Source organism: Rhinopithecus roxellana, chromosome 15 (genome assembly GCF_007565055.1).
Source record: "Rhinopithecus roxellana isolate Shanxi Qingling chromosome 15, ASM756505v1, whole genome shotgun sequence".
In the NCBI taxonomy this organism is placed as follows: domain Eukaryota; kingdom Metazoa; phylum Chordata; class Mammalia; order Primates; family Cercopithecidae; genus Rhinopithecus; species Rhinopithecus roxellana.
The window spans coordinates 8,593,313-8,606,618 of NC_044563.1; the positions used below are offsets into that span (position 1 = coordinate 8,593,313).

Below are 13,306 nucleotides of genomic sequence, written 5' to 3' on the forward strand. Positions count from 1 at the left end.
CAACATGGAGCTCATACATACACCCCAACATGGAGATCACACACACAACACAGAGATCACACAAGTCAACGTGGAGATCACACACACACAACCTGGAAATCACATACACATCAACATGGAGATTACACACACACACATCAACATGGAGATCACATTCACACACATCAACATGAAGATCACACACATGCAACATGGAAATCACACACACATCAACATGGAGATTACACACACATCAACATGGAGCTCACATATACACCTCAACATGGAGATCACACACACAGCACAGAGATCACACACAACACAGAGATCACACAAGTCAACATGGAGATCGCTCTCTCTACACACATACACACACACGCACACACACACACACACACACTGGCACAAGCCCATCATTCATGACAGAGCCATCTCTTGTATCTGCTAGGAAAACAACACCTGTGGAAAGTCACCTCAAACTTCCAACCTCATCCCTCACAAAGGAGATATGGAGGTTTTGGTTTCAGCTTTCACTGGAGTCTGCAGCAAGAACTGGCATCATGCTGCCCACTTCCCGCCTCTCCCCACCCAGACCCGTGCCTCAGGGACGCCTGTCCTCAGCCCAGCCCTCAGCTGCAGCCAGGCCTTCACCCTCCATAACCCCCTCAGGGTCCCCACTCCCTGCAGCCCTGTCCCTCCAGGATGCGTGGCCTTGTCCTGTGTGGGGGTGGCCGAGAGCACTGCCCCAGCCCCGGGTACCTTAGGCAGGAAGCTGGCAGAGGCCAGGGCTGCCATTCAAACAGGGGCAGGTGGTTTTGCCAGGAGGAAGTTGACAGTTCAACTTCAAACATGGGTGACGCAGGCCCCACACTGCCTGCTCCCCGTCCCACCCCTCCCTGAGCATGCCGCCCCGCCCTCTCCCTCCCTGAGAGCGAGACACCGGGCCAGACATCCTCACCTGCAGTGCTGAGCTACCCAAGCTGAGGCAAGAGAAGGCCAGAGACCATGCCCATGGGGTCTCCGCAACCGCTGGCTACCTTGTACCTGCTGGGAATGCTGGGTGAGTACCCCTTCCGGGTGTCCTGCGAACACACGGGCTCGCTCCAGGGCAAGGAAGGAGATCCCAGTTTTACCCAAGGCTGACTCTGGGGTCCACATGTCACCCCTCTGGAGCGTTGTGGAGATTTGGGGCCACTGGGATCCTGGCCTGCCCCCACTGCCCAGCTGCAACTTGGCCCTCTGCCCTGCATGTCCCACCCACCAGGAGCACAACCTTGCCTCTCTCCTGTGCTGTTGAGAGCCCTGCTTTACCCTTCCAGTGCAAGAGAGACTGCAGGGGGGACCCGCATCCAATGGGGCCCAGACAACTTGATTCCTAGGCTGAGTTGGATTTTAGCAGCGCGTACAGGCCTCCCTCTGCAGGGTCCCCACTGACAGCCCAGCCTTTACTTGGTGGCCTCCAGAGACATGGAAACGCCGTCTCTGAAGCAGCTCTGATGATGCTCTGGACAGAGAGTGGGCCAAGGGAGGGTGCAGCCGCCTCTGAGGACAATGTCTGAGCAAATGTCAAGGACTCAAAGCAGAAGTCCTAGGCCCTCTCACACTCAGTCCCAGAGGGGCCCAGCCAGGCCGGCTGGGATGAGTACACTCTGGGCCTGCTTTCACTCGAGCCCTGGGTTGTAAGCCCGACGCTCTGACCTCAGATAGGTCCCCAAGCCTCTCCAGGCCTTGATCTCCCCATTTATGAAATGTGGGGGGTTGGGGTGTGAACTGGATGAGACCTGACCACTTCCTGAGGATTTGGAAGGTCTAGCAGGGTGACAGAGGTAAGGGACTCCAGGCTGGAAACCGGAGGATGCGAGCAGCTTCCAGACTGGCAGGGAGAGGGTCTGGAGGCCTTGCCTGCCTGAGCACGGAGCCTCGGCAGCCTTCTAGGGAAGCTGGGTGTGCAGGTGTGAGTGTGGGGGAATGTGTGTGTGTATGAGTCTGTGTGCATGTGTGTGAGAACTGTGGGGGGGGGAATGTGTGTGTGAGAGTCTGTGTTCATGTGTGTGAGAAATGTGCATGGGGGAATGTGTGAGTCTGTGTGTATGAGTCTGTGTGTGAGTCTGTGTGTGAGTCTGTGTGTGTGTGAGTCTGTGTGTGTGTCTGTGTTCGTGTGTGTGAGAACTGTGCATGGGGGAATGTGTGAATCTGTGTGTGTGAGTCTGTGTTCATGTGTGTGAGAAATGTGTGTGGGGGAATGTGTGAGCCTGTGTGTGTGAGTCTGTGTATGTCTGTGTGTGAGTCTGTGTGTGTGAGTCTGTGCGCATGTGTGTGAGAACTGTGTGTGGGGGAATGTGTGAGTCTGTGTGAGTCTGTGTGTGTGAGTCTGTGTGTGTGAGTCTGTGTTCATGTGTGTGAGAACTGTGTGTGTGGGAATGTGTGAGTCTGTGTGTGTGTGTCTGTGCGCATGTGTGTGAGAACTGTGTGCATGTGCTTTCATGAGTACAACGTGGCCTCCAAATGCAGGATTATCTCCCCAACGTGTGACAATGGCACCTGTGCACACATGTTCACATGGCTCTTCTCACATGTAACAACAACAGGTACAAAATGCCTTCTGTCCCAAAGTAAGAGGCCTAGAGACAGACCCCTGGCTGGCTTCGGGGACCCTGCTGAGGAGGGACCAGGCCCTTAACCCCCCGCACCTGCTCCTCACCTCTGGCCTCAGACTCCATTGAGATAGGGAGGCTCCCAGCCAAGTTTGGGAGCCCATGTCCTGCTCTAGGGCCCTCCCACCTGAATCCCATCATGGGTGAGGCTCCTGATGGGACCAGGCAAGTTCCCTGGCCCAACACAGGCCAGAGTCAGGAAGACTTGGAGGTAGCCCCTTCACCCCCAGTATGGGGGCCAGCTGGAACCCAGGAATAGGCAGTTCCCAGCGTCTGAGTGAGCCGGTGGGTACCAAGCATTCCCATTTTTCAGTGCGTCACTGCTTACAAAGCACTTTTAAAGCCATTTTCTGCTGCAAGCTTCACAGCAGCCAATGAAGTAGGTGGGCCCGTTGGCCCCATTTTACAGTGGGGAAAAGCGAGGCCCAGGAAGGCCAAGTGCAAACCCAGAGTGCAGCAGCTGGTGCAGAGCTGAGCCGCCCCCAGCCCAGCATTCCTGCCTTCACAGAGGCCCCTCCCTGTACCCTTAGCTAAAAGGGAAGGCCACCAAAGGGAAGGCCACTCCCCTGTGGGAAAATGGCCCCGGGACACAACCTCCACCAGCAGAGATACAGCCACTAGAGCTGGGGACACCAAGGACCAGGGCTGGGGCTGGAGTCAAACAGCGCAAGCACCCTTTGAGCCATTCCAAGGAGAGATGCCGCAATGCCAGAGCCCTGGGGACACCGCAGCCTCCTGGCTGGCATCGGGGCTTGGGGACCTTTGGACCCTGAGGCATGAAGATGCCCTCAGCATGTCTGGGTGCTCGTGACAGGCCAGGGCTTCCCACAGCTACTCCCCTCTCAGCCCTAGCCTGCCTGGACAGCTGCAGGCAGTGAGGTGGGGAGGCGGCTCTGACAACTGCACGTCCCTGACTGGCACAGCCGATGCGACTCTAAAAGCCAGCATTGGGACATGGGAAAGTCATGGACTCTGTAGTTCGAATTCCAGTCTGCCACTTACCAACTGGGCGATCTTGGACTAGTTCTGTAAGCCTCAGTTTCCTCATCTGTAAACTGGGTACAACAGTACCTCATAGAGGCTTATAAGGATGCAATGCATCAGTGCACACAGAGCTTGAGTACAATCCTGGCATATAGTATAGTAAGTACTCAATAAACAATAATAACAGCAACAACTATTATTATTATTATTATTACCAGGGTCAGCAAGAAACAATGCGAGGTAGGAGCCAATGGAGAGAAGGGTCTTGCCAGAGGCCTGCACGGCCATCAATCTCTCTACCCCTCAATCCTCTTGCACAGGCTATTTATTCACTAATTCATTCATTTATTCATCTACAAATATTATTGAGCATCTCCTGTGCATCCGGCTCTGTGCAAAACACTGGGGATACAGAGACCAAGGCAGGAGTCCCTGCCCTCAAGGATCTGACCAGCTAACAGGAGACCTGTTAGAGAACACAAGTAACACATGGTGGCTCATGCCTGTAATCCCAGCACTTTGGGAGGCCAAGGTAGGTGGATCACCTGAGGTCAGAAGTTCAAGACCAGGCTGGCCAACATGGTGAAACCTCATCTCTACTAAAAATATAAAAATTAGCTGGGCGGGGTGGCACGCACCTATAATCCCAGCTACTCAGGAGGCTGAGGCAGGAGAATTGCTTGAACCTGGGAGGCAGAGGTTGCAGTGAGCTGAGATCGCACCATTGCACTCCAGCCTGGGCAACAGAGCAAGACTCCATCTCAAAAAAAAAAAAAAGGCACCTGAAATATTTACACATTTTGAAATACTGAGTGCAAGGCGGGGATCAGCAAGTGCCTCGGGCACAATACAGTCTACACTAGGAGGACGTCCCTTTGGCTGGGCAGGCAGAGAGGGCCTCTCTAAGGATGCGAGGTCTCATCTGAGAATCTGAGACCTGAATGAGGGATGGAGCCAGCCAGGCAGAGAAAAAAGGGAAGAGGGTCCCAGGCAGAGCGGATGGTAGGGCAAAGGCAAGAGGAAAGGACAGGCCTGAGAGCATGGGGCTCCTACTGGAGCAGGGTCCCAGGCTGGGTGAGGCCCTGGGTGGATCAGCTCCTTGAAGACCCAGAGCTCCCCACCTCCAGCAGGGAATGAAGGGACCTGGGGGCCCAGGGGCTGGCACTGGCCTTCCTGGTCACTCTGTCGCCACCAGTTCAGAGGGGTTTTCCCTGCAGTGACCAGGAAGCAAATTCAGCTCAACCTGACAAAACTGATTGAACATCTGCTCTGTGTGTGTATGTGTGTGTGTGTGTGTGTGTGTGTGTGTGTGTGAGAGAGAGAGAGAGAGAGAGAGAGAGAGAAATTGAACATCTACTGTGTGTGTGTGCGTGTGAGAAACTGATTGAACTACTCTGTGTGGGTGTGAAATTGAACATCTGCTCTGTGTGTGTGTGTCTGTGTGTGTGAAATTGAACAACTACTGTGTCTGTGTGTGTATGTGAAATTGATTGAACATCTACTCTGTGTGTGTGTGTGTGTGTGTGAAATTGATTGAACATCTACTGTGTGTCCATGTGCACATGTGCTGTGTGTGCCTGTGAACACAGATGTGCACAGCCCTGTGGAGGGGAGCTTTGGAGCAATGCAGACCTAGTTTGATTTCTGCTTGGCCACCCACAAGTGAACATCTCTCAGGGTCTCATCTATAAAAATAGGGGTTCCTTGCTGTGCCCAACTCAAAAGATCACTGCAATCATTACATTGGGTTTATTCAGAGACTACATATGGACTGAACACCTACTATGTGCCAGACACTGTTCTAAGTGCTGAGGACACAGCAGTGAACAAAACAGTGGAAATCCCTGCCCTGGTGCATCTGGCATAATAGTCAGGGTGTGATGGGGAGACAGACAAGAGACAAGCTAAGCTAGTGATTATGCGAATACTACATGGTCATGAGAGGTGTGGAGACAGACAGCTAGAGGAGGGCTGGGACCGGAAGCCTTGGTGGGGTTGTACCTAGGGAGGATTCAGCGGTTCTCATGAGAAGATGATATTTGAGTCAATGTTTGAAAGAAGGGAGTGAGCCCACCGTGTGGGACCTGAGGAGGAGCGTTGCAGGCAGAGGGGTGTCCAGTCACAGGTTAGTGAGGGGGTCCATGAGGCAGCCACGAGGGCCACAGAGGCCCCCCTGAGGACCTGGGCTGTTTCTCCCATGCACTGGCAAGCCACACAGGAGCAGAGAGGTGAGCATAACTCTCACCTCTCCAGGTCCTCAAGTGCATCTTGAACCCCGGGCCAGATGCATTTGGACATTCAGAAGGTTCAGATTGTAGAAGGAAATACTGTATACATACTGTGCGCTCTTAACACACGCAGTAAGGCCTGGGGCAGCACCCTGCGTTCAACACATTCCCATTTCTGCAGTGAAACATGAATTTGCACACTTAGAGGAATGTAAAGACAGCAAACACCCTCCCACCAAATGCGTTAGAACAAGACTTGTAGATTTTGGATTTTGAATTGCAGATAAGAGATTGTGGGCCTGGATCACTTCCTCTATAACTGCCACTATCACTGTGATCAGCATCATCATCATCAACATGTACCTTTCAAGGCCTGGCTTTCATGGTGTCCAGAGGGACCCTAATACTCCTCTCCCGGGGACAGGTAGGGTAGGAATAGCGTAGGAAATGGGTGGTGGCAGTCTGCAGAGACGACAGGGGTCCCATGCACTGCCACAGACTCCCACAGAGGCATCTGGAATGAACCCCTCCCTCCTTCTGGCCCCAGTTCCCCCATCTGCACTCCAGAAAAGCAGGCTCTGGGGCCTCCCTGGGGTAGACTCCCACAGGCCCTGTCAGGTGATGGAGACAGGGTTTCTCTCCTGACTCTACCACCAGCTAGCTGTGTGACCTTGGCCAAGTCACTCAGCCTCTCTGAACCTCGGTTTCCTGATCTGAAAATGGGGGTGAGCATGGTCCCTTCTTCACAGGGCTGTGGGTAGAAAGAACGAGCCTAGTGCATGAGAGAGCCTGGGGTAGGTAAAGCTCTAAACAAAACCAAAGGCTTGTCACTGTGACAGCAGAGACACCGTATATGGTGCGAAACTCATGCAACAGCAGACCACTAGCGCGCGAGAGAAATAACAATTCCAACAGCAAAGGTCATTCTGCCCACGACCCACTGTCCGCTCACTGGGACAGGCCCTGGGTGAGCCAGATTAGAGACCTGAATCTGCTGTTCCTTCCTGCGGGCTCCATTCCCAGGCCTCTCCTGGTTTCAGCCCAGTGTGATTCTGTATGTGTTTTGCACATAAAAGCCGCCTAATCATAAACTAATCATTTCATCTGTGCGCAACCCAAGAAAGGGAATTTTGGTCCTTCACGGTCTTCGTTTCCCTAAAGCCCTGACACGGCCCCAACTCCACAGATGACTGTCTTTTCAGAAAAAGAGGGGCTTCTGGTCTTTCAACTCAGCCAGCATAGAGGATTCAAGGAAGATCCAGAATCCTCCCCAGAGCACAGGCAGAGCTACTGCATTTGATGGACATCGGTGGCTGTAGCTATGGAGAGGTCTGTGGACTGTTAGAAGCAATCATGTTTACGGGAAAAAGGGAACACCTGACTTGCAAACTACACTAAATCAGTCGTAGGTTTCTTATCTGTGAAACTAACAGGTGATAGCTCCCTGTCCTCTGAGGCTCCAGGAGGAAATGGGGTCTTCTGTGAAAAATCCTCATCCTGGGGTCTGCACAGGGTAAGGATGCTGTCATTTTATTACCATCGGTCATTATCACAGGCCCCTCCCTGTGAATCCGGGTGCCTGCGGAACCCTAAGCAGGCCACACTCTTGCCTCCATTTCCCAGGGTTCAGGGGCGTCAGAGGCAAATCCCGAAGGGTCCATGCAGGACCTAGGAGTGAGCCAGAGGCAGGGGCCAGGAGGGCAGGTCACGAAGCCAGCCTCCCTGGGCTGAATTCTGGCCGTGCCAAGCCCTCACTCCCGTGCACCACGACGGCCTCCTCCTCTGTAAACTGGGACCCATCATGGAAGTCAACAATATTCATCTGTAATTCCAAAGCCCAAAAAACATTTGTAAGTTTCTGGCAAATGCATTTGGTGCAAATCCTGACCTGAACGAATGGGAGGCTATTTATAATCTTGACGCATCCCACTTAGTGTGAAATTGTATATGTTTCGCAGCAGACACTGCCATGTGTTTGAAGCCCGGGCTCTCCAGACACATGGCGACCGTAGGGTGCCAGCAAGGCGTTGACAAAACAGAAGGCAAGGGCCACCGCCACTGCCTGGGGCCGCCAGAGGCGCAGCCAGTGGAACCAGGATGTCCTATTTTTCAAAAACGCCTGGATCTTGAAATTTGTTTAAAAAGCAAAACAAAATTAAAAGAAACCTTTTTTTAAAAATTGGCTCAAAAAATTTTAGACATTGTGCAGCACAAATAAAACTCATGGGATGCCATAATGAGAGCCAAAGTGAGAATCACCCTGGATACTGTGGGGGCAAGAGGAACGAGAGGGATGGGGAGGCAGATATAAATGTCTTGGAGCTGCTTTCGGGAATGCATCAAATCCTCACCAAGACCTCAGGGCAGGCAGGGACAAAAATATTGTCTCTGCCAATGCAAAGACAAGAGACAGGGGCTCCAGGGGTGTGATAAACCTTCTAACTTCTTTGGCCCTGAGTTTTGCCTGGGTTTGCCCAGTCCAGGCCCTAAATTGTGAGAGCTCCAAGGGGAGGTGGGCAGGAGAAGGAAGGGGTCTTCAGAGAATTCTCATCCGTAGCCCCAGTTGCTCGGGGTGAGGTGTGGCTGGTGGATAAGGAAACGGCATAGTGCTTTCAGGCCTCGGGAAGCCTCCTGGTCTCGAGTGTCAGGGATTCTGTCCACAGCTTTGGCAACAGCAGGAGCCTCAGGCTTCTTGAGGCTAGAAAGGATGGTGCAGGAGTAAGCTGTAGACTCCCCAGAGGGGTCAGGGAGACCCTGAACACAGACTGCAGGGCTCAGGGGAAGGAGGGTGCTGGTCTGACCCCTGTGAGAAGCAACTAAAAAATGAAAATAGGTTGTGGACCCTCAAAACCTCAATGTTCATTCTGCTCCCTAAATTATAAGTGAAAAACAAACTAGCAAACAAACAAAAAAACCCTGAAACATTCATGGACAGGCAGAAAGAATATACACTACACACTCAGGAAGCTTCCAAGTCAGCTGCCCATCTCACTGCCCTTCTCCAACAGCCACTGAAATCCATCAGGAACTAAAGATTAGAGATCGTAGGTGTTTGAACCAGGGGGAAGGTGAGGGATTGTGGAATCTAACTTCCTTACTTTACAGATTAAGAAACTGAGCCCACAGAGGTTGAGTGGCTTGCCAAGGTCACACAGCACATTCATAGCTAAGTCTTCCCACTGCATGTTTTACTGACTGAATGGTATCACAAGTTCATTCCCTTTGATCAGGATTGCACACCAGGGCCGTGCATGAATCCATGAAACCTGGGGCAGGCCATCATGGGCTTCCTGCTGGAGTGAAGGGAGGCAGTTTGGGCCTCACTGGCAAAAGCTCAGACTCGGTGCCAGATGGCTAGGGTAGAGTTTGGGCCCCAGCACTCATTAGCTGCTTGGACAAGTCATTTAACCCCTCTCAGTTTCCTGGTCTGTAAAATCAGGACCAAAATAATAGTACCTACTTCATAGCATTGGGGTGAGGACTGGGAGAGTTAACGTGTAAAAAACCCAGAAGAGTGAAAACTTTTAAAATGTTGGTGATGGTGACAGTGATGGTGATGATGGCGACAGCGATGATGATGGTGACAGTGATGGTGATGATGATGGTGACGGTGATGGTGATGATGGTGACGGTGATGGTGATGGTGATGATGACGTCGATGGTGATGGTGATGATGGTGTTGATGGTGATGGTGATGGTGATGGTGATGAATGATGTTGATGGTGATGGTGACAGTGATGGTGATGATGATGGTGACAGTGATGGTGATGATGATGGTAACAGTAATGATGATGATGATGGTGACAGTGATGGTGATGATAGTAACAGTGATGGTGATGGTGATGATGATGGTGACGGTGATGGTGATGGTGATGATATTAACAGTGATGGTGATGGTGATGATGATGGTAACGGTGATGGTGATGGTGATGGTGATGATGATGGTGATGGTGATGGTGACAGTGATAGAGACGGAAGGAGAAGAGAGGAAGTGCTGGTCATCTGGGGACCAGACAGGCACCCAGAGGAAGGTTCCAGGATGACGCTCTAGAATGCATAAATATCTTTTTTATTAAAACATTTGTTAGAGCATTTTTTTTAAGAATTTCAACTGGTTTTCCAGTTTGTTCAGTCTTTCCCAAGAACGTTCTCTGAGAAAGGCCCAGGCTATTCTGTGTGGAATTTACCAAGATTGTCAGGCCCAGTCCCTGTCCCCAGGCCTTCAGGGTCTGACTGCACGAGCGCTTCCAGGTCAGATCCAGGGGTGTCCATCTCTGCATCTCCAAACCTGGCACTCCGGAGGAGCAATTGGGTGGCTGGGAGCAGAGAGCATGGGTTTTGGAGTCAGACACATGGTTCGACTCCACCTGCCAGCCGTATCACCTGGGACAGGGCATTTGCCCTCTCCTGACATTTATACCAGGAACATACTCAACTCTCGTGATGGGGCTGTGTGGAAGACTAACAACAATATCTATGATGAACATCCTGAGGGCTAAGGATGCGGCAGGTGCTCAACAGTTGGCAGCTGCTGTTAATAATGAACATTGAGTATGACAACTCAGGAAACAGAGATGCTCCTTGACCTACAGTGGGGTTACCTCTCAATAAACCCATTGTAAGCTGAAAACATCCTAAGTCAAAAATCATTTAATACCCCAATAAACCCATTGCAAATTTGAAAAGTCATAAAACACCCTAAGTCTGGACCGTCTGCCCAAAGTTTCCAAGTTAGAAGAAAGAAGTGGTGAGCCCCATGGTCTGGCTCTCTGTGCTCCTGGACAGGGAATCTTCCCACTGGGAAAGCTCCCCGAGGGTCTGCCGCCCTGGGCACAGCGTCCCCCAGCCCAGCCTACTCTGCAGACCAGTAGCACCAGCTCTGAGCACCGAACACAGGCCAGGAAGGCACGGAGCTAAGCCCTTTATGCCGATTAACTCATCTCGTCTTCACAACAGCTCTAGAAGGCTAGTCCCATGCTCATCCTCATGCTATGAGTGAGGAAATCAAGGCTCGGAGGCACAAAGACAGGACAGACGTGCTCCCCAGACTCTATAGGCAGGAAGTGGCAGAGCTGATACTCAGAACTGGAGCAGTAGAAAGTTATCGGTGACTGAAAACCCATCCTGAACTGTGTAGCACTGAAGGGCAGATATGCGGACTCCCACTCCCCCCAGGCGGCACTTCAAGCTGCCTTAGCCCTGGAGACTTAGCCAGAGGGATGACTCTTTCAAGGCAGACTGCCCTGCTTCTAACGGGCAGCTGGGATGAGAGGGAGGTGGGAATGAGAGGTCAGGAGTGAGAGGTGAGGGCAGAGCAAAAGGGCCTCCCTCCTGATCTCTCTCGCTAGCTGGACATCTCCCCAATGGCCTCCTGAGGCTGCCCTGCCCACTGCAATAAATCAGATGCTTGGTTGGGCGTGGTGGCTCATGCCTGTAATCCCAGCACTTTGGGAGGCTGAGGCAGGTGGATCACCTGAGGTCAGGAGTTCAAGATCAGCCTGGCCAACATAGTGAAACCTCGTCTCTACTGAAAGTACAAAAATTAGCTGGGTGTGGTGGTGCATGTCTGTAGTCCCAGCTACTTGGGAGGTTGAGGCAGGAGAATTGCTTGAACCAGGGAGGCAGAGGTTATAGTGAGTCAAATTCATGGCACTGCATTCCAACCTGGGCAAAAGAGCAAGACTCTGTCTCAAAAAATAAAAATAAAAAATTGATCAGATGATTGACAACTGGGCCATCTCTTTCCACCCAGGCCAGACAGACCCCTGCACACTTCCCTGTTGATGAGAATAACCTTCCCCTTCCAAGGCCTGTGACTCCTAGAGCAACAGCTATGAAAGGATCTTGCAGATTCAAGGGAAACTTACCACAGGGCCATGATGACTTCATTATGAAGAGTCTTGATTCTGGGGCAAGGATGAACTGTGGGGCACATCATCCCCTTAAAATTCAACCACCAGCTTAAGAACACTCAAGCAAGAACAGCTTTTTCAAAGCACACCTATTTTTTAAGAGATGGGGTCTTGCTATGTTGTCCAGGCTGGACTCAAACTCCTCAGCTCAAGTGATCCCCCTGCCTCAGCCAGCTGAGTAGCTGGGACTACAGCCTTGAGCCCCTGGCCCAGCTCAACACACCTATTTTTTAACACCCAGCAACAATTTCTCACAAACAATTTGAACACAGCCTTTCACTATTAATATATAAAGCAGTCTCCTTGACCCAGTGCCGTAAATCCAAGAGTAAACCCAAGTCAGACAGATGGAAATCAAAATACTCTACCTGCACCCTAACTGATCATGCTAGGTGGTGAATACAGAGGTTAAGCTTTGAAGTCACGTGAGCTTGCTACTCCACCTTGTCACCACCCAAATTAAACCTCTTCCCCAGCCACAGATGAGCTGGCCGGCTGCTGCTCTGCTGAGAGCCCTGCAGTGGGCCACTTTGCCCCCGCTCCACAGTGAGACAGGGCTACAAGGAGGTAGAGCTTCCACGTGGTCCATATGGAGGCAGGCTGGTTCCCTGCAGACCCCTGTTCCCTGAGCCTGTCGCCTCGGCTCCCTTGCCAACTAGCTGGCTACACTACTGTGGGCAGGTCCCGCCATCTCTTTGAGCTTTGTCTTCTCCAGAAATGGGCAGCTGTTAAAGATAAGTGGCTGTCATTCTTACTCTGCCTTGGGAATGCTGGAAAGTAGCAAATGTTCTCTTGGGTTCCCTTTCTTGCTCATTTCTTTCTTTCCTTTTTTTTTTTTTTTTTTCTTTTAAAGACAGAATCTCACTCTCCCATGTAGTGGTGCAATCTCAGCTCACTGCAGCCTCCACCTTCCAGGTTCAAGCAATTCTCCTGCCTCAGCCTCCCGAGGAGCTGGGATTACAGGCATGCACCATCACGTCGAGCTAATTTTTGTCATTTGTGGTAGAGACAGGGTTTCACCATATTGACTGGGCCAGTCTCAAACTCCTGACCTCAAGTGATCCGCCCCCCTCGGCCTCCAGAAGTGCTTGGATTACAGCCATGAGCCACGACGCCCGGCCCTTTTCTGGCTCATTTCTCCATTCTCTAGAGCTAAGGAGCTCAAACTTTTTCGAGAGGAAGTAACACACAGGCCATTTTTACATTGCAACCCCCAACACACAAAAAGTGGTCCTTACCCTCACAATGTATAGTGCGTTCTGACATTCTTTTATATTTTATTTTTATGGTTTTGAGACAGTGTCTTACTCTGTTACCCAGGCTAGAGTGCTGTGGCATGATCATAGCCCACTGCAGGGTCCAACTCCTGGGCTCAAACAGTCCTCCCACCTTGGCCCCCCTAAGTGCTGGGATTACAGTCATAAGCCACCGTGCATGGCCTCTCTATTCTATTCCATTTCATTTTTTAAAAAAAATTGATGGCTCAAGTGCCATGGCTCACACCTGTAATCCCAGCACTTCAGGAAACTGAGGCATGAGGATCACTTGA

General features: G+C 51.5%; 1 protein-coding gene across 1 annotated transcript in view; it reads left to right on the forward strand.

The window, feature by feature from the left end:
- The first annotated feature begins 818 nt into the window (after positions 1-818).
- The window catches only part of CD5 (CD5 molecule), a 29,007-nt gene continuing 16,519 nt past the window's right edge, over positions 819-13,306 (forward strand). Inside the window, exon 1 of the mRNA XM_010384952.2 lies at positions 819-1,039. Within this exon, the coding sequence (XP_010383254.1) occupies positions 985-1,039 (55 nt within the window). The 5' untranslated portion in view covers positions 819-984. The remainder of the gene's footprint in view (positions 1,040-13,306) is intronic.